This window comes from Bidens hawaiensis, unplaced genomic scaffold (assembly GCF_021521415.1).
Source record: "Bidens hawaiensis isolate Kalapana, Puna unplaced genomic scaffold, B.hawaiensis_p1.1 tig00028750_1, whole genome shotgun sequence".
Lineage (NCBI taxonomy): Eukaryota > Viridiplantae > Streptophyta > Magnoliopsida > Asterales > Asteraceae > Bidens > Bidens hawaiensis.
This window is the reverse complement of record NW_027505131.1, coordinates 294,550-316,636: the sequence shown is the minus strand read 5'-3', so window position 1 is coordinate 316,636 and position 22,087 is coordinate 294,550. Positions and strand designations below refer to the sequence as shown.

The 22,087-nt window shown below is 33.7% G+C and overlaps 3 protein-coding genes across 3 annotated transcripts; all 3 read left to right on the top strand.

Moving 5' to 3' along the window:
- The first annotated feature begins 3,922 nt into the window (after positions 1-3,922).
- LOC143610946 (glutathione S-transferase F11-like) lies at positions 3,923-5,789 on the top strand. The gene is made up of 3 exons (XM_077085285.1): positions 3,923-4,198; positions 4,297-4,345; positions 4,982-5,789. The coding sequence occupies exons 1-3, from the start codon at positions 4,052-4,054 to the stop codon at positions 5,434-5,436; spliced, it is 651 nt and encodes a 216-aa protein (XP_076941400.1). The 5' UTR covers positions 3,923-4,051; the 3' UTR covers positions 5,437-5,789.
- A 3,514-nt stretch (positions 5,790-9,303) lies between these two features.
- Positions 9,304-11,118, top strand: LOC143610953 (UPF0481 protein At3g47200-like). The gene is made up of 2 exons (XM_077085292.1): positions 9,304-9,391; positions 9,896-11,118. Exons 1-2 carry the CDS (start codon positions 9,304-9,306, stop codon positions 11,116-11,118), a joined length of 1,311 nt encoding a protein of 436 aa, XP_076941407.1.
- Positions 11,119-16,197: 5,079 nt separating this feature from the next.
- On the top strand, positions 16,198-16,623 carry LOC143610952 (uncharacterized). Its single transcript, XM_077085291.1, has one exon. The coding sequence runs from the start codon at positions 16,198-16,200 to the stop codon at positions 16,621-16,623; it is 426 nt and encodes a 141-aa protein (XP_076941406.1).
- The last annotated feature ends 5,464 nt before the right edge of the window (positions 16,624-22,087 follow it).

The window sequence follows — 22,087 nt, the reverse complement described above, 5'->3', positions numbered from 1 at the left end:
GAGTTACCATAGATTCCCTTAGATTCTTACAGGTTCGAATTATAACTGAGTTCAATAAGAATACCCCTTTACGCCTTAGGGTGTTTCGTGATTTGAGAGACCGGGAGGTAATTGAATCTTTGGGTACCTTAGCATATTTAGGTAAGGTGAGACCGAGAAGTGAACCAAACCATTAAACCGTTGAGCTTTACATGATATTTAGGGTTCTTAGGTATTGTTGGTGCTTTAGTCCTTAGTGTCATATTTTTAGAGCCCGGTTAACAATCATATATCCAATTCCGAGAGTTTACGAGTTGACCAGTAGGATTCCTTGCCTAGGTAGTTATTTCCCCTATTTAAGTAATAGTTCTATTTGTACGTGTCTAATTTTAGTGTCAGTTTTAGTTTAAGTATTATTCAGTTTATATTTAATAATTAAAAAACACAAAATCAATTAAATCTATTTATTTAAGTTATTAGTCAAAGTCTAGTTTAGGTGTCGCTAGTGTCCTTTGGGTTCGATATCCGGACTTCATTAGGCTTTACTACAGTCGATGGGTACATTCACCTGTCTAGTGGTCTAGCATAGGAGAGTCTAGATTTATAAATTTAAAACTATTAGGTTATGTTTTTTAATAGACCGTTTTGCACATCAGACCTTAGAAATAGCCATGAACATATTGATACTATAAAAAATAAAAAAAATGATAAAAATAAGGGTAATGTTAAAATACAAAGGGAGATAAAAATGAGAAGTGCGAAAAGGATTTGTAACCACAACAAAAAAACCCCTTAAAATAAATTCAAAAAAAAACAAAAAATCATAACTCAAAATATAAATAAAAAACTAAAAAAAATTAAAAACTAAAATGTTTCCTTCGTCATCCCTGTTCAAAAAAAAATAAAAATACAAAAAAATTGACGAAAAGACACAATGCCGAGATCAAAGACACAATGACTAAAATTAACACAAGACATAGTTACAACTAAAAAGACGCAATAGATCGCAAAATATCGCACATTACCGAACAAAATATAGCAAAATGTTGAGTAATATAACACAATATAAAAAAAAGACACAGTGTCAAGAAAAAAAACACAATCAATGACGAAAATAAACACAAAACAAAATGATAAACAAAAAACATGACTTTTTTCAATTACCATTATGTTTTTTTTTAATGAGAACGAGCAAGACGGTGGAAATATTTGTGTGTTTTTTACTTGTTTCATTTTTTAATTAAATTTGTTATGATTATATTTTATATTTGTATGGTTACAAATAATTCTCATCATTCTCATTTTTATTTCCTCATTAAAATAACTTGACCCTTAAAAATATTTAGTACAAAATATTATCAAATTAATACTTTATATTGATACAAAGTATACATTTATTATGCAGCTTGAAGTTCAATATGTAGATGAAGCAAAGTCTCTTCAGCCTCCTCATGCTTATGTGCCATGGGTCGGCCAACCACTTTATGATGTGAAGTGATTTATAGGGCTGCTCGCAAGCCAAGCAAGACCAAACTTAGGCTCGTCTCGGTTTTAAAAACCGAGCTGAAAATTCGAGCTCAAGCTCGGTTCAAGTTTTAAAAAGTTTATATATACAAATGCAAGAAAATTTAATATACACAACTGTAGTGTGTATCATCTGTTTCGAGCTTTTTCAAAGCAAGCTTCAAACAAGAGTGAGGCAATAATAGTTAAGGTTTGTAACGTGTTTCTATACTAGAAGTCTAAAATCATGAAAACTTTATATAAATCAGCAAATATGCCGAGATGCAGTAAACGTATATATATGCAAATAACATACATATCTTAGCCAAACACAACATTCAAGAGAGAAAATCCACCAAATACATAGAAAGGTTGGAGATCCAAATTCAAAGTTGAAGGTTATTAGTAACATGAAATTTAGAAAGTAGCTAGATAGGGTATCTTATGCGACTCCCCCCAGCAAACTCTTCACCCTCGGCGTTCTCTGGAACGAAAGCACCAATTGAGAAACATTTTGCATACGTTTGTGCAGCAGAAAGCAGAAGTTGCTGATCACGTTCTCCAACACCTTCCAAGGAAACCTTGTAATGATAACAAACCAGATATTATTAACAAACTAATAAATATGAATCAAAGCATCTACCTATATAATAAAAGAATAGGCTTTTCAACAACTTGCACTTTTATATTTAACCAGATGTCTTCAAAGTGCCACTTGGCAATTCCTAATTATTTTTTAAATATTTTAATTCTAATTCAAATTCAGTACTATCATGTTCAGAGCATCCACGCTTTCATCGCTGACATCTTCTAACCCTAGCAATCACCTGAACAGGTAACTATCAAACCTTTGTAATCCAATTCACATATTCAATCATCTTATCTAAACAGATTCATTTCCTTGATTTTCAAAATTCTTTAAGACACATCTTTTGCTATACATAATTGAATTTTTTTGTACCGGGGTTTATAACCTACCTAGTATAATAGTAATTAATTAAAAGGGGGGATTAAGATTAAGCAAGTAACCTCGGGATAACAACTGGCCCGGATCGCTTTTCTTCTCAGTAAATTTAACCTCCGAGCCCTCACCGTCTGACGTTGCAGCTGACACCGACCATGTGCTCCTCAGCTGACGGCCAAACATCGCCTGAATCAATAGTCTAGATTAGTAACATAACAATAACAACAAGGTTATGATTCAATCGAATCGGTTTAATTTAATCGTCACTTACGGTGGTGGCGGATGATTGACGGATTAGAAACGCCGCCATATCTGGATCTCAAGGAAAGGAAGAAAAGGGGAAAATATGAGAGAGCCGATTATGATATAAGTTGCTAAACCAGTATTTATTTTAACCATGCACGCTCCGTCATATATCTGATTACATTTCTAGTACCTGAACCCGTCCCAAACACTTCAAGCTTAGCAAACAACACACGACAACAACACCGAACAAGACAATATTATACGTTGAAACAACCATAATTATACCTCTTAATGAGCAAGTAAGGAAACTGGTCGGATGATCCTCATGATACAAGCCGTTTGCATCTTTCAAGGATTCTCATTATGGGGCACGCCAAGCCATGTATACAATAGAACGGCCATTATTGTCAAGGCTGATTACGTCATGAGAAAAACATGTTTTGTTTAGGCTAATGACATGTTTTATAAAAGAGTCCAACACACACATCTTATAAGATGGGTAGTTATCACAAATACAACTCATTTAATAAACATGTTAACCTATTAATCTATTTAAATGTTTTTAAAATAGTTAATATTTATTTCTTTTAAAAGTGTTATAATCTAAAATTTGATTTTTTTTTTCTAATTTCACTCTATCACCTCTTAATATTAATTTCCATCTTGAAATATTATATCACCTCTTAATTTTCAGAGATTTTATTCATTAGTTTAATCATCTATTTTCCAATCAGGCCAAGTATACAAAACCAAGCTTGTGATTATTCAAAGAAAAAAAAAGGGGGGGGGGGGACAAAAACAATTAAAATAAAACTATTTTAACCATCCATTCTCCAATCATTTTCATTTCCTTATTCTAATTTCAAGCTAAATATATAAAACTGTTTTGAGACAAACAAGAAAACAATTAAAACGAGACTAACTACAAAAAAGTGTCATTTGAGACCGTATAACTGATTATTTAATTTGTTACCAAATTACTAGATATCTTCTATGTTCCTAAATAATAACAAACAGTTCGACTCGAAACATTACATGAGTAAAATATATGAGACATATTCGAGTTGAAAAAATTTAACCCGCCTACCCAATATTATTGACATCCCAAAGACGAGATTTAATCTAACTGTAGAGCTTTTAGTGAATAAGTACACAAATTCGTTGGTTGATGCATGCGGCTAGTGGTCAACCACCATTTTCCATCCAACCCTCTTAGTCTTTTTGTTGGTTGACAACCCCCAACTAGCTAACCCCCACACCACTCCACTCCACCCCAAGTCAATCTTTGTATTTAAGTATGTTTGATGAACCCACTTCATATTGTGGTCCATAAACAAGAACTTAAAAGCTTCTAATAACATGGTAGCCAAGGTTTATGGTCCGATCCGGTCCGCTTGTTCACAAAGAGTATTGGCTTGCTTTTTCGAGTTTGGGGTTGACTTTGAGCTTATCCACGTTGACTTAGACTACCAAGAGCACAAACAACCTGATTTTCTACAAAAACAGGTAAATTTTATTGTTAACTATTGACACGATATCAGGTACTTATAACTTAATGTGTGTCTTTAATATAAGATGTGAACTAATAAAAGTTTTTCTTGTAGCCTTTTGGACAAGTGCCTGTTGTTGAGGATGGCGATTTTCGGCTTTTTGGTAATGTCACGTGGCCAGAATTTTCTTTTGCAAAAATGGTTTATTTTTTTAAACCCTTGTTTAAAATTGCTAATTCAAAGAGGCTGAAATGATAACAGTATTCGCTTCTCTTTTAATACTTAGTATTTAAAAATAAAAATACCTAAATAAATCATGTTTGTTTAATCTATTCTGGCATCTTCATATAAACTTTACCAAAAATTTAAACTTTATATAAATAAAAAGTGTATCTTAAATAAATTAATTTTGCTCTCGTAATATAAAAGAACTACTATATTTTGGATACATTTCAATCTTTGATAATATATATATATATATATATATATATATATATATGTATGAAAAAAATATCTAAAAACATTTCATATTAAATTTTTTATGTATCATATGTCATATGATACATATTATTATGAAACTGCGTGACTACAAATGCTTCATTTTTAAAAAGATAAAAATTTGTCACAAAGGGGTAAAAAATGGGCATTTATAGAAAATGCCATGTACTTCTTTACCCATAGTGTAACCTATCCTTTGTTTTTTTCAACGATAAACTGTTACATCTTTTTCTAGCTAATAACATTCTTCCTTTTTTCTCTCTCTTTTTTCTTCTTTTCTTTTTGTTTAAAATGTGTGTAGAATCAAGGGCGATCATAAGGTATTATGCAACAAAATACAGTGACAAAAACCCAAACCTTTATGGAACCACATTAGAGGAGAAAGCCTTAGTTGACCAATGGCTAGAAGTTGAAGCACACCACTTTAATGACATGGTTTACACCATAGTTTTTCAAAAGCTAATCATCCCAAAGATGGGTGGGAAAACTGACATTGATCTGGTCCAGAATTGTGTGAAAAAACTTGAACAAGTGTTGGATATTTACGAGCAACGGCTATCGAAGACTCGCTACCTAGCTGGAGAGTGGTTCACCCTTGCTGACCTGAGCCACCTTCCTGGGACTAGGTACTTGATGAATGAATGTGGGCTTGACCATTTGGTGAGAGATAGGAAGAAAGTGAACATGTGGTGGGATGATATTTCAACCAGACCAGCTTGGGAGAAAGTTATGGAACTGTTTAATGGGGGAAAGTAATTTGCAATCTATGGTCATTAATCTTCATACTTGTTGGTTGGCTTTTATATCATTTTAATGTGTGAGAATCAGAAGTAAATGTTTTATGTATTTACAATGTAATGCTTGTTGAAGTAATGAAAAGTTTCACTATCTTTTTTTTATTAAGGTGCATATATTACTCGTTCATCGTTAACTAATCCATACTGATAATGTATCCAATGACACTTTGAATTTTTACTATCGTTGTCAACGGCAACCGCACTTACACTTGATTTCGCTTATATCTAATTATGAGTAAAATGGAGAAACACATATATCTATGATGATTATGTGAGTGTAATTGTCATTAGCAACAAAAGTAAAAGTTAGGAGTGTCAATGATTAAATTATTATCGCCCAATGTGACTTCGTATATTAACACTAATATATATGTATTTATCTGGAATGTAATCTTAAAATAGTAACTTCGTTATGACCTAACGTGACTTCTTGTAATATAAATCAAGTCACCAACGGCCCATTAGCTACACATTACCATGCCCATCAAGGCCCACTAACTACACACTACCATCCCCCAGGGCCAGGCCCAGGCCCATTAGCTATCATGAAAATTATGTGTGCTTGCTTGCTACTTGCTAATCGTCACTCTAATTTTCTTACTTTAAACAAACTAATAACCTTCTCCGGATTAGCTAGCATGTATGTATGTATTCCCCCATGGCGTGGCGTTGGTTGCCGCAACAACTTTCAACTCTCGGCCGATCACTTCAATAAGTGCTTTCACCTCGGAAGCATCATCATCACCTTCTAGAACAAAGGTTGCTTCACCTGGTGTCAGTAGATTGCATCGGACACCGACCATATGCTCCTCGCCGTCTGACATCGCCTGAATCAATAGTCTAGATTAGTAACATCACAATAACAATAACATTATGATTCAATCGAATCGGTTTAATTTAATCGCCACTAACGATGATTGACGGAATAGAGATCGGATTACAAACGCCGCCATATCTGGATCTCAAGGAAATGAAGAAAAGGGGAAAATATGAGAGACCTGATTATGATATAAGTTGCTAAACTAGTATTTATTTTAACCATGCACGCTCCATCATATACCTGATTATAAGTTGCTAAACAATCTGGAAATTACCGACGGTACCAAATCGATACCGATTTCGGGTTTGCTACCACTCGGTACTGGTACCGAATTTGCTCATCCCTAGTCACGAGTAGACTAAATATGTTGCAAAAACCAAGGTTTACGTTAATGTTATCATTATATAATAATAGATTATGACAATGTAATCATTAACCCTCTTGATTTTTATTTTGTTGTCAAAGAACAGTCTTCTTTTAGCAGAAAAGTAATTTCGTTTGTCATTCACTTTTAATTTCAATATGTTCTTTCAAAACAATTTACAACATGTTGATTATAGTAAAATTCGATAAGTTGTTTATTAAGAGTAGAGTGATTTGCGTTTTCGTTACAATGAGATTGTTATTTAAGTGTTTAACAAAATGAAATAAGTGTGCATGTCACGCCTTTTAGCTCGCATTAATCTATATTTTTATTTCCTTTGGCAAAAATGAATATCTTGCCCTTTTATATAATGACAATTGATAATTAGTGGTAACTTCTCGTGAGTGGTATTTGATGAGCAGGGATAACTATCGACGTTTACAATCACCAACTTAAACATTGTAATTGGTCATCCTCTATATAAGACGATCATTAGTCTAATTCTAATACTGGTTTTCATAGCAGACCTGGTATTTGTTCTCATTACACCGTGTGAATCATATGATTGAACTTTTCTTTAATGTATTAGAATATTTCAATCCAAAAGCAATCTCCCCCTGTGGTTCATGGAGTTATCCAGACTTTTACAAATCCCTAAAATGAGTTTGAAGTAAATGCCTTCTAAAGAAGCTCACCAATCAAGCATCAATGTCTCTTTTAGTTGTATTCAGTTTTAGGAACACTAATTATAATCATAATTAAAGGTTTAAGTCTATCAAAATTAAGTAAAATTTTGAAACCTAAGCATAATCCGTTGTATAAGTTTAGAATGTGTTTGGTTTGATGGTTTTGAAACAAAAAATATATTTATAACATAATTCATATGTCTAATATGTCCAACAACTATAAGATAATTGTACATCCTTGTTTATGCACAGCAAACTCGCCTTAATTGCGACCCCTCGATTTTATGACGCGTTGCATAATCTAGTTGGTTAAAAATTCTGTTGAAAAATTATTAAAAAAATAATCAATTCGGTGAGTTTAAGGGTGGAAATTGGTTTGTCAAGTGAACATATTGTCGATATTGACGCATTATCCCTAAGGAATACCTAATTTTCTAAAAACGTTGGCTCTAATACGAACTACCACGTCACGGTGTTGATTTGAACTTCAGAAACCCCACCACGACGGACAACTTCGATTTACAAACCTGATCTCGTTTTGAACTTTTCACCGTTGAGGTAAATCCTTCGATGAGTAGTTAATTACTTAATTTGTCGATACATTGGGGCGTATATGGTTGTGATGATGACTTGTGTGATACTTTGTGAAAATATAGTTACCGAAAATTATGGTGATGGGATCAGGTGATCATGAAGTAACGGAGACTCTGGACGACGAATGATCTGCATGGAAGGAGGATGGTTGCGATGAACTCATATGTGAGTGGAGTTTTGGTATGTCCAAACGCTTAATATAAGGGTGGTTTACTCATTTTAAACCTAGCTAGTACTTATAAAATGTCATATGTACATACAAAAAAAATGCTATTCAAAAACTAAAAAGTGCCACTAAAAGCACTTACATTTTAATGTCACTTTTTTGATATGTCATACAAAGTTTTTGGTGTCATTTTTTTCCAAATATAAAAAGGGACTTTTGTAGCATATTTTTTTGTGTTTTTATGAAGTAACCGTGGTTATCCATAATAGTTTAAGTAGAAATTATAATATTATAACTTTAATAATAAGTTATGCTCGTTTGAATTTAATAAATACATAAAAGGTTATATTCATATAAATTTAAACATCAAACGGGTTTTTATATTAATTTTTAAGTACATTTTATTGACAAAATAAATCATTAGTTAATTTAAATTCTGTTTGTTTAAGTAATCAAGTTTGTTTATATAGTTATGTGTGTTTGTGTCTTTTATGTTCGTTTATGTTTTAAACGGATAATAAACATAAATAAACACGAACATGTCTAATTTCTTGATGAACGAACATGTTCAAAAAACTTTGTTCGATTATACGTACGTGATCGTGTTCTATTAAAGCTAAATGAACGAACAACATGCATTTATTCGTGTTCGTTCGATTCGTTTACAGGCATATATATATATAAATGTATTATATGGATAGATATACAAAAAAAGACTGTTGATTTATTTATTATAGTGGACTTCTTAAACAACCTACGCAAACCAAACTCCAGAACTTCCCTAAGCTGACTCAAAATTACTAGCAAACCAGGCTTCGCATGCTTCATCCCTTCTCTACTTTCTGTCACCTCCACGTAGTCTATATTTTGGAAAAACCCCCCAACAAACATTTGTCACAATGCAAATCTGCATATGTTTAATATGCCTATATATATATATATATATATATATATATATATATTATATATATATATATGTTTTGATTTTAGCTGCATTTTTTAGCTTAAATAGGTTGGTCCGCACAAAACTCACTCCACTCACTGTTTATAAAATTAGGCTAAATAGCCGATAAGATCTACACCATTCCATCTTTTGCTGATTGATTTGTAAGGTCTTGTAGACCCAACTTCAGTTCTAATTTTTGAAGGTTGAATTTGATTGCAATTGTTAATCAGTGAAGAAAAGAACATTCACTATGGAAAGATGGGATTTGGAGTTTGGACAAGTAGAATTGATTCAAGGCACCATCCGAAGTCTTCTTGACTGTGTAGAAAACGATGAAGGCAACCATACGAAGCGGATTTCGCCATCGATTTGCATGGAACCTGGTAAATTGTTAAGTAATTTTGTGATTTTCAAAATGTTAAAAAATATGTAGCTTATTTTTATTATTATTATTATTATTATTATTATTATTATTATTATTATTATTATTATTATTATTATTATTATTATTATTATTATTATTATTATTATTATACATTAGTTAAAACTTATAGTTTTGGATTTGTTCAAGCTAGATAGTTTGTTTGACCAGAAAAATGGAAAGATTCTTTTACTAAAACATACCAGTTTCGTCAACATCATGTGATAATGGTAGAACAAAATAGGTTTAACTTATAGATTATATATAAACAACCAGAACATGACCGGCCATTTATTAATTCGTTGGTGGATTGATCGTTTAGTTACATACTTAGAGATCATGTTGAGTACCATGGTGGGAGATGAAGACATGATTCAAGACAGTGTCGTCCAACGTCTTCTTTATTGTGTTAAAAAGGAAGAGATCCTTGTGAACCAATTTTCACCATCAATTTACATGGCACCTAGTACGCTACGTGATTTGAGCCCAAGTTCTTTCAACCCTCGGGTAGTCAGTATTGGGCCTCTACACAGAGAAGATGAGAATGTTCAAGCATTTGAAAGGCGGAAAGCAAGTTATTTGATTAACCTAATGCAACGTACCAATTCCTCACAAGAGGAAATATTGAAATTATGTGTACAAAAGGTGTACGCTTCAATGGAACGAATAAAGGCTTGTTATGTTTGGACAAAGACCTATGGAGATGCTGAAATTGCCGACATGATGATTATGGATGCTTGTTTTATACTTGAATTCCTGTTTAAGATTTGGAGTTCTGGTGTGGAAATAGGTAAGGAAGGAGTTTTGCTATTCCAAAACGTATTGTATGATTTGGTATTGCTAGAAAACCAAATCCCATTCTTTATTCTTGATGAACTATTTCGGTGCACTATATTGAAATTTAATCCTAATGCCACCCTTCTTGAACTTATTCGTCCAGTTCTAGCTACCGTCAACCTATTTAAAGAAGATATAAAAATCGACAATATTTCCATTGAGAATGCTCATCATATTCTTAGCCTTCTACATCAATGTTACAAGCCTCCACGTAATATTAAAAAAGGTGTCTTTAGCTCAAGAATCCTCTCGGTTACAGATCTAGACAGAGCAGGTGTGAACTTCAAACCTAACAAAGATCCAACATGGTTGATGGGGATGGAAGTGAAATTATATAGGTTCCCTTGTTGTTTTGGTTCTTGGAATAAGCCTACTCTTAGAATCCCGACATTAAAAATTCATGATTCGACTGAGTTTGTTTTAAGGAATCTTATTGCATACGAGCAGTCGGGTCTAAATCATCATTATGTTACATCATATACCATTGCCATGGATATGTTGGTGGATACTAAGGAAGATGTTGTGAAGTTGGTAGACTCCATAGTCATTGTCAACAATTTTGGTTCCAATGAAGAAGCTACTAATATCATCAACAACATATGCAAAGAAGTTATAGTGGTTGATTTCTTTTATGAAGAACAATGGGTAAAATTGAGTAACTACTGTGATGGTTACTGGCCAAAAAATATAGCGAGGATGAGGAAAAATTACTTCAGTAGTCCATGGAATATGATTGCTCTGGTTGTTGGAATCATCCTATTTGCTCTAACCGTGGTTCAGACTATCTTTACCATTAAATCTGCTTGAATTTTACTGTAAGATTTATCTTCTATTTTTGCTTTAATTTCTCGGTCACTTTTAGACTAGATATATTTAAAAGTTATTATCATTCATAAATTTTGTAGTAACCGGAAACGAAAGTACTTTTAACTTAAAATGTGTTTGATTAGTCAGCGATGAAACATGAATTGGACTTGGTTCCGTGGATAAGTTTTTATTTTTAAGGTTACTTTAAAATCTCTCTAATGGAACCAAAGATCTGTTTTCACTAAAATTTTGGTTTCACTGGTGATAATTTTTTGGTCAATGACCCGGGTCAGGCTTGGCCTGTTGTACAATTTGATCACTTGGGTCAAAACAAACTACACATATACACAAAACGAGTACTTTAGTCATTTTACATCATTTTTTGCTCAAATGGCACGGGTCATTGGCATGTTTGAATGCTGATAAGACATACCAAGGTTTTTGACTAGTTGGCTCGTGTGACTTACACATAGAAAATTTACAATTAAGACAGTTTGACGTTTGAACTGACTCATTATTTTTGTTTGATTAGTTTCTTAATATATATTACTCTTTCGGCCTTTACAGGGTTTGCACCATGGGCTCTATGTTAGCTTATTTGCCATTAATCCCTTTTAGAGCATTCTCAGCCCATTCCCTATATTTGTGTGAGAAGATTTTGTAAATTATATGATATGGTTATAAGTGGTTGTGAGTAGAGGAGAGAGAAAATGTTATATGGGAAAGTTAAATTTGAGGTTTCACTGTTCATACCGTATAATATTTTAATATTTTTTAAAAGTGGTTGTGAGTGAAAGAGAGAGAAAAGATAATGATAAAGGTATAAAAATTATTATTTAATTATACAGAAGAGAGAAAATACAAAGATTTTTAGTGTAATATTATGATATATATGGATATATGATAGGGAATGGACTGTGAATGCTCTTAAATGGTCAAATTCAGCTTTACAAATTTACTGTCCTTTTCAAAGAGATCTAAATGCTCTTTGTGAATTTAAGATGGTAATAATCGACATTAATTATTTAATAATTTGTATAAAATTTCAAAAATCAGTTATTTTATATATATACGCAGGTACCTTGTCATCTAGATGTATCCTGGAAGAACTCCACGTATATTTGTAGAATGACGTTGCAATGTCTTGTCTGTAGAGTGCTTGGTAATGTCTATATTACCCCATATCTAAAGACAAAACGAAGGGGTGTATTTGTCATTTTGGTGATAAACGTTGACGGTTTTGAGTTAGTGTAGGCTGCAAGGGTGTTCGTCTTCTTTCTCTACCACATATTTACACATATTGATCAGGTAAATGTTATATGTGACGATTCGATACCATCTATTTACGAATGAGTTGACTTGGTCAAATGGGTTGAAATGTGTTCACAAGTAGGCACATGTTTTCAAGTGAAACTCGTGTTTTATCCAACGAGATATTACACCTTGTTGGTCATCCCACTTGTTTTAATTGGTTTTGAAAGAGTGACAAAGGAATGAAGAAAACGCTCACCAAGTTAGGAAAGCATAGTTAATTAGGGCTATATTTTATTGATTTGTTAAACCACGCTGTTTTGTATGTTATATGTATATACTAATAAATTCATAATAATATAAACTTTTTGTTGCTCGAGAATCAAAGATGTTATATATATATTTTTTCTTTTAAACTTATTTGAGCTATTGAATTGATAAAATGTGTACTTACAATTTCCATAGATACGTGTTAACGAGATCAATCCAAATTAAACAGGTACAATCTACTTTTAATACATAGGTACTTGTTAATGCATATTTCCTTTACGGTTTTACTGATGTTGTAGATTATTATTAATATTATTATTATTATTATTATTATTTAAAAAATCTTGTCATTTCTTGATTTACAAATAGAGTAATATGTTGCTGCAATTATTGTTCGCTTTACTTTTACTAAATAAATGAAGTAATATATTAAATACCTAAAAGTAAAGAAATAAATAAAGATATTCATGATGATTCAAAATGTGATATTGCTTTTGCTCCTTTCCCAAAGTTGACCTGCAAACTTCAAGTTGTAGGTTGGTTGAATTATTTTTTTTTAAAAGGGTAACGAATCCTTTAAATTGGCTACTGGTTAAGTTTATCATATCAAGATACCCTCGTTTTTTGATTCAAGAAAAATCCTTATTTAAGGCCAACGGCCAAGAACACTCGTCTGAAGGCACGACAATGCTGTGAAATAAAACTCGTTCAGTTCAAGAATCCAACTAGTGAAAACCACCTACTCGCCTAGTCTCCCATCATTACCCTGATGTCTCTAAAGTTAAATGTTAGGGGCATAAATCGAACATGAATTACATGAAACACCAAGACTCTACCTTACCACTCTACCACTAGCTCATTGACTTTGTTAAGAGTGTTCTGCTACCCATGTTTGTGTAATTTTCTTTTTAAAGTGCAAATTTCCATTAAATATTTGCGTGCTTCACGTTTATTTTAGAAAAAAATAGAAAACATATCATGAACAAGAAAGCTAATTCGATTTCAAATTATTATTTTTCTGATATCGTATGTATTCACGTACTTTGGTAGATGGGTTTTCTTGTTTTGTGGCCATTGAACTAAACGAACGAGTCAATCTAACTTTATTAACTGAAGCGTGAGCTTAGCTCAAATAAATAATATATTTAATGTATATATCACTTTTACAAAATGTGTGGCCTATAAAATTTTATGCTTTTCTTAAATTCGTATTAAGATAAATATATAAATTTTTGGTTTTTAAAAATCGGTTGTATTCTAAAAAAATGTATTTTATATAAAATAATTCTGTATATATATTTATTTAGAAAGTTAGATGCTTTTGTTAAATATATATTTAATTAAACTGGTTTTGTAAAAGTTGATCATTTAAAATAACACCATGTGTGATTAGAATATTTAGACATACACACCATACTTTTTACTTAAATTTAAAAAAAATACGGATTATGGAATCATACTAGTTCGGCTTTATCAAAACCAGAGAATTGAAAAGGAGAAATTCTGTAAAATATATCTTATAGAAGGATTTAAAAGGCGTTTTACTTTTCAAAACATGTTATTTTTTTTCCTTTTATTTCTTAACTAACAGCAATTTTTTTCAACCAAAAATAAACAATTGAAATTTTCTTAATAGTATATATATATATTGTAATAAAACAAAATGTTTTACAATACATTTTAGTTTTGTTTATTGTAATTATACGGCACAGTATAACTTTTTAAAGAATGGATTGACTTAACTCACTAAAATGAATAATATACACGATAAATTTGAATTGAATAACTCTTAATCTATTAATCAGAAAAATACAACTCTAAATACTGATCATGATTCGATACAAATTAGAAACTTACTCGAACTTCTTATTAAATAATAAAAAAAGCTCACATGTTTATCTACTAATCTAATTAGACAAATTAAATACATCTCGTTTAAATTGTCCCTAATTAATTATTATTTGATTTAATTAATTGACTCTAATTATGTAAGCTTCAGTGTAACTAGGTCTAACAAGTGTTCTCACGAGTTTAGATAGATTGGGTGAGTAGAAATCAAGTCGAACCACCAAAAGACCCAAAGTGCAAGACCGGCTCACTCGAACCTACCCGACTATGTCTTATATTTGAGGGAGGGGGGGGGGGGGGGGGGGTTACATCATTTTTAGCGTGTAATAGTAAAATAAAAGATAAAAAATTATACTAACTTCACCCACTAACACGTCTTCAATCAATCTATATATACTAAAGATTATGGTTTTTGATTATGTTAAATTGGCGAGCTTATGGTTGATGGGTTAAATTGCTCAACTTAAACAAGCTAGCCTCATATTTTCATTTGTGTAAAAAATATCAACTCTAGCGCACAAACATATAAATTAAATCATGTAACCAAGGCGTACGATAATGTGCATTGGGAGTTCCTTCTTAATATTATGGGACAAATGGGGTTCCCGTCTAAATGGTGTACATGGGTTAGAGGCATTCTTCAGTCGGCGGTCTCAGCGGTTTTGGTGAACGGGTCACCAACGTTTGAGTTCCAATGTAAAAAAGGACTTAGGCAAGGTGATCCGTTATCGCCGTTTCTGTTTCTGATTGTCATGGAGGCGTTGGCTAAGATGACAGATCAAGCATGTAATGTGGGGGTTTTTGAAGGAGTTGAGACTAGTAACAACGGACCGGTGGTCTCTCATATTCTTTACGTGGACGACGCGTTAATTATGGGGAAGTGGAATGAAGAGAATGTGAAGAACGTAGATCGCATGCTGCGGGTTTTCTTTATGTGTTCGGGGCTAAGATTAATATTCATAAGTCTCAATTATTCGGGTTGGGTATTGGAGAAGACGAGTCGACTAGCATGGCTAATATTATTGGGTGTAAGGTTGGTAGGCTTCCTTTTGATTATTTGGGTATTAAAGTTGGAGCTAATATGAACCGGATTGCGAATTGGAGTGGTGTTTTGGAGACGATCAAGGGGCGGCTTCAATCATGGAAGTCTAACCTTCTATCTATAGGAGGTAGACTAACATTGATTAAGTCGGTGCTTTCTAGCCTTTCGGTTTACTATTTGTCGTTATATAAGGCTCTAGTAGCGGTTGTTGAGGCGATTGAAAAAATGATGCGACACTTTCTTTGGTGTGGGAGCAAGGAAGGACGTGGATTACATTGGGAGGTTGTCACGAAACCAAAAAAGGTAGGGGGGTTGGGTATTGCAAAAATAGAAGATGTTAATTCAGCGTTGCTTGCTAAATGGGCATGGAGGTATAAAACTGACAAAAGTTATTCAAGGTATCCACGGTGGTCGTAACAGGTGGACGTTTCTTCCTGTTAAGAGTGCTGGCTGCTGGAAAATGATAGCTATTTTTTTGGATAAGTTGATTCTAAATGGCAAAGAACTAAAATTCTTGATAAAGGGCAAGATTGGGAATGGGGAAAACATTTCTTTTTGGAAGGATATATGGTTTGGAAATGTGCCTTTAATGGATAGATGGCCAGGACGGTATTCAAAGGAAGTTATGTATGGTGCGAGATAGGATTAAATGGGACGCGAATGCAGGTATGGTCTTGCATGAAGATTGGCGAATAGAAACAACCTCTGTTGAAACAATATCCGAGATGCAAGACGTTCAGAATCTGTTGTCCAAGGTGGTTTTGTCAGAAGCCAAAGATAAGTGGGTGTGGGAAGCCGATTCTGGTGGTATTTTTTCGGTGACTAGTGTAAAAAGCTTGCTGAACAGGGGGCGGAATCTGCAGAAAAATAACGAGATGCGATGGGTTTCTTGGGTTCCTATAAAAGTTAACGTGTTGATGTGGAGAATTGAGATGGAGAGGATTCCGACCCGTTTGGCCTTAGTTAGAAGGAACATCAGAATTCAGGATACTTTGTGCCCTCTTTGTGATGCTGTTACAGAATCTGCAGGTCACCTTTTCATCGACTGCAGCTTCGCGTTTCTAAGTCTGGCAAGCGGTTTGGAGCTGGTGTAGTATACAACAACCGATGTTCAGAAATGTTAAAGATATGCTGCTGTTGCCCAGCCTCGACAAGCAGAATAAGTGGTATAAACGGATCTTGCATGGCATTATGATGATTGTTTGCTGGACTATTTGGAAAACAAGAAACAAAAAGGTTTTTGAAGGGTCGTCATCTAAGGTTATAGAGGTGGTTGCTTTAGTTAAATCTGTGTCGTTTTTTTGGCTTAGAAATCGCTCTAATTTTAAAGATTTCGAGTGGAAGGATTGGTTAGTAAACCCGATGTATATATTGTAATCTTTTTGGTGGTGGCCCTTTGTTGAGGGTTGGCCGTTTTTTAATGAAGTTTAACGTTAAAAAAAAAACTCATGTAACCAAGGACTTGTTTAACTCATTTATATAAATGTGTATTGATAGCTAGTAATTAAGTTGTAATCTTTAAGCATGTTAATCGGATTGATGGGTGGTATAAATATCTAAACACATCATAAATAGCCTAGTGAGTTTTTTTATTACGTTAATTAACCGGGCACGGTCTATTTAATAACACTAGCAATTTGAAAATAAATTATTTATTAAATAAATTAAATATAACTCAAAACCTAATTATTTATATGTGTTATTTCGTTATGACGAAATAACACATAAAAATAATTAGGTTTTGAGTAATAAGCACATTGAAAATTGAAATTCAATCCAAATTTATAGGACCAATCAAATATTTGTAGACCGCATGTTACTATTATTTGTCTTCATCACCTGCTCATTATCACTGTCGCCACCTTTGTTGTCAATGGGGGCAAATGCCTACCAGGGGCAGATTCATTTGGAGCCTGTAGGGGCAAATGCCCCAATATGCTTTGGCCAGAATATCCTTCTAACATAACCATTTTTTAATCTCACTGACAAAAATTCCTAACTCTACAACCTTTTATACACATGTATAGCCATATAATTAGATCGTAATGGTTTGATTATAAGAAAATAAAAACAATATGTATGTGTAGGTGTTAAAATATAGCCAGAATTACAGAAATTGTCCTTTATGTTTACCTCAAATTTCACTGGTGGTCCTTTATCTTTCAAATTGATGTTTATTATCCTTTACGTTTTAAAAAGTAACACCTTTTGTCCTTTAGGCCTAACCCAGTTAAAATATCTCGTTAAGTTAGGTCATGTGACTTTCACTTGAGGGTAAATTGGTAATTTCACCATCTTATTTAAAAGAAACATTTTTATAATTAAAAACAATTTAATTTATATATATTTATAATATGTGGCATGGGATAAGGTCATTGCCCCGAACGATGCCGGGGTCTTGGTCTTCGAAGCTTGCGGGATATAAATATCTCACTCCTTGCAAAATGGTGGTGGAGATTTAAAAATGAAAAAGGGAGTTTATGGTGGAAGGTGGTGTGGGCTTTTCATAGTTCGTCCCGGTATTGGTCCGACATCCCGGGTAAAATATCTGGGCCGTGTCCCTGGAATCAAATAGTTAAAATAAGTCCCGACTTGACTCGTGTTGGTATTGACGTTAATAATTTGTTCCGGTTTATTGTGAAGGATGGTTCGAGGACGTGGTTCTGGCTAGATTGGTGGCTCAACTCAGAGCCATTATGTGTTTGGTTTCCAACCTTATTTGCACTAGAAAAAAACAAAACTTGCACTGTGAAAGACCGGTTGTACATGTTGGATGGGTTTATTTGTGGGAGGTGGGATTGGGGCAGAAATCTACAAAATGGAATTGAGGTGGAGGGGTTTAGAAGTTTGCTACAGCTATGTGTTTCTGTTATTATGGAAAGCGGGGACGATCGGGTAGTTTGGGAAGGTGGGGCTGGTCATGATTTTACGGCTCGTAATATATATACTGCTTTGGAGGCTAGAGCAATTGGGGATCTGATAAAAGTGTTTGATTGGAATACGTTCGTCCCAAAAAAAGTCGGGTTCGTTTCCTGGCGTGCGGCCTTGGGTCGCCTACCGACTCGGAGCGCTCTTGAGAGTAGAGGGATCCTGATTGATTTGAGTTTGTGTCCCGTGTGTGAAGAGGTAGAGGAGACTGTGGACCATATTCTCATCTCGTGCGGTTTAGCCCAATCGTTATGGTGTTTGATCGCTCAATGGTGTAAGGTACCGCCTCCTTTCTTGTTTAGTTTTCAAGATGTTCTGGACCTTCACAACTTTGTCCCGGTACCTAGAGAAAAAGCAAAAATCTTTCAAGCGATTTGTCTGTGTACGTCATGGTGTTTGTGGAAAAGTAGGAACGCGTTGGTGCATAATGGTGTCCGTAAGTCCCTCAACGGGCTGGTGGAAGAAGTTAAGGTTGTAAGCTATTTGTAGATTAAGAACCGAAGGAAGAAAGCTAACATTTCCTAGAAAAAATGGAGGAGATTTGAGGTGTAAACGGGCCTGGAAGTGTGATTCTTGCTGCTGGGTGCTTTATTATTTACTTGTTTTTTGGCTATGTAGGTGTTTATTTTAATGTTTATTTTTGGGGTTAATTGTAAAATTTGGTGATTTTATCTTTCTAGCCTTTAGCTAGTTATATATAAAGCTTTGTTGATCTTTCAAAAAAAAAAAAAAACCTGTAGGTCCACTACGTCTTCCCCATCTACTAAAATACCACCACTGCCACAAACCTCCATCTCCGGCGAGCCCACCGCCATCGTCTTCTTCGACGACAGAAATCACCACCGCTACCCACCGGAAAACCACCAACACCACAGTTGGTTCACCCCGTCTACAAAATCGTCGTTCAACAGTCCCATGTGCGAATCATCCACCTGCGAATCCTCCTGCTCATCCACTAAAACTTAGGTTTCCATGTCAATGTCGTTTCGGGATACAAAGAAGCTCGCTTTACTTACCGGTGTGTTACATTTCCACACGATTTACAATAAGATAGTTTGACAATCGATATTGGAGGCTAATCGACCGAATTCGTCGTCGGATTTCAAGGTGACTTCAAATTGGGGTTTCGTTAAAACTAGGGCACGTAACTAAAATTGGGGGTTTCGTTAAATTAGGAATTGAGGACACAGTCTGCGTTTAATGTTACTGCTGTGATTTTACTTGAGGAAATATATGGGTTGCTTGGTGCCGAAGAGGAAGGATTTCCAGCAAGAGGTTTAGGGTTTTCAGGGATTTGAAGATGGGGTTGTTCGACATTTTTGTAGATGGGAGTAAGCTAATTGTTGTGACGAGCTAGATGTGGTGGTGACTTTCGGTTGCAGTGGTGGTGGCTCACCGGAGAAGAAGGTGGTGGTAGCTGCCGGAGTTGAACGTGCGGTGGCAGTTGAGGCACAAGAACAACGGGTGTGGGGAGGTGGTGTTTGGATAAATAATATTTATATCTAATTTAATTAAATTGTTTTTATTGTGGGTAAATCATAACCGGACTTGAAATGACGGAAATATCCTCACATGAGAAGCACGTGACAAGACTTAACGAGATTTTTCAACTGGGTTAGGCCTAAAAGACAAAATCTGTTACTTTTTAAAACGTAAAGGATAATAAACATCAATTTGAAAGAAAAAGGACCACCAGTGAAATTTGGGGTAAACATAAAGGACAATTTCTATAACTTTGTCTAAAATATATAGATGTCATTGGTAACACATGTGTAGCATATATTTCAATTTTTTTTTAAATCTAGTATCTTGTAATTTATCTTTCTTAGACTTGAGCAAATATATCTTTATATATTTAAAAGACTTTGTCTCTATCACTAAACCACTAACCCCAGAACATTATGTATCATAGGAATATTAATGCAAATGATCATTAACAATATATTTATTTTAACAAAAGATATCTTAAAAATAATGAATTTATTTATGAAGTGTTTTTTAACATCTAGAACTACTCATGTTACCCCCCAACGAGCCTTTTTGGGATTAGATGTCAACCGTGAATGCTGGTTTTGATGCCTACAACCTAACTAACTCATGAACACCATAAAAAAACCCACCACTATTCCTAATCTCTAAACCAAGAATTACACTAAAACTCATTACATTTCTCTCTTTATTTTAATTAAATAATACTTGTTTATACCTTTATCATTATTTTTTCTTTTTTCCTTACTAACAACCACTTTCAAAAAATATTAAAAAAAACTATAAAGGTGAACAATAGTTTTTCAAATATATAAAAAAATCACTGCATTTTCTAAAATATAAAATTATTCACTCACAACACCATAAATTATTCTATAAATTATAAATACACCATTCACATAAAATAAAAGATCAGATAAGAATACTATAAGACTAAACGTAGTGGGCGAGAAAAGGGGCAATTTTGGGGCGATTTTTTGGAGGAACACCCCCTCCCCCCGCGATAATTGGGCGATTTGGGGCGGGGACGGGATATATTTGTCGCCTGAACTTTGAGAAAATAATAATATTTTATTATTTTGACCGTTTGACAACGGTACAAAATAAAAAAAAATTAAAACAATATATTATATATCTATATAAACATATACCTTCTTCTCCATTTCATATCCTTCTTCACTTCACATCTATATAAACATAAACATTCTTCAAAAAATTTAGCAAAATGAATCCTACAAACAATCCGAACCAACCGACACTCGTGGAAGTCGCCGCTACCATGAGAGAAATCATCAAAAAACAAAAAAAATGTGTCGAGGAACTCAACGATGTCATGAACGAAACCAACAAACAACACGAAAAGATTGACCAAATGTTGGAATTGCGGGAATTGAGTGAAAAATACGAATCCCTCAAAGCGGCCGGGTCACACGAAGAGGCCGCATTATTGCAAAGACAACGAATTGAAAAAATGCGCAAATATTATGAATATTAGTATGTTATTTAGTTATGTTTTTTAATATTTTTAGTTATGTATTTTTTTTAATTTTAATGCATTATTAGTTATGTTTTTTAATTTTTTTGTATTTCTTTTTAATTTTAATGCATTTTTATTTAATTATTTAAATAAATTGGTTTTTATTTAATTAGTTTAGTTATAAAAAAAATAATAAAAAAACACACTGGGGGTTTAACTTGTAGCCCCTATACCATTACACCCCAAAAACAAATTTCCACTTCATGCTGACTGGGCGTCACGTGTCACAATTCGTCCTCAATTGTAGCCCCTCATCTACAGTATAACCCCTTAAGTCTAGCTTTAAACTTGTAACCTTAAAATCACAAACATTACACCACGTACCGTATGTCAATTTATTTACAAAGTAGTTTTTACTTTGAAAATAGTGTTTGACAAAAGCCATACCCTAGATCTCCATTGGTCGACACACACACACACACACCCATATTGGTCCGCACACGTGTCAAAATCCAATTAACTTTCAAAACTCTTTCCATATAAAAACGGTCAAATCGGACCTTCTCATTCTCACCCGTTCTTCTCACTCATCAATTCTTCCATCCAAAACTTCAGCTAATTCTCAATCTCACTCCAACACCAAATAGTATATGTGTTGCACACAC

Excerpts from the sequence above, each read along its gene's own strand:
- LOC143610946 (XM_077085285.1), top strand. The coding sequence starts at position 4,052 with ATGGTAGCCAAGGTTTATGGTCCGATCCGGTCCGCTTGTTCACAAAGA. Across the intron at positions 4,199-4,296 it reads CTGATTTTCTACAAAAACAG|CCTTTTGGACAAGTGCCTGT; the intron begins GTAAATTTTATT and ends TTTTTCTTGTAG. Across the intron at positions 4,346-4,981 it reads TGGCGATTTTCGGCTTTTTG|AATCAAGGGCGATCATAAGG; the intron begins GTAATGTCACGT and ends AAATGTGTGTAG.
- LOC143610953 (XM_077085292.1), top strand. The coding sequence starts at position 9,304 with ATGGAAAGATGGGATTTGGAGTTTGGACAAGTAGAATTGATTCAAGGC. Across the intron at positions 9,392-9,895 it reads CTGTGTAGAAAACGATGAAG|AGATCCTTGTGAACCAATTT; the intron begins GCAACCATACGA and ends TTAAAAAGGAAG.
- LOC143610952 (XM_077085291.1), top strand. The coding sequence starts at position 16,198 with ATGGTCTTGCATGAAGATTGGCGAATAGAAACAACCTCTGTTGAAACA.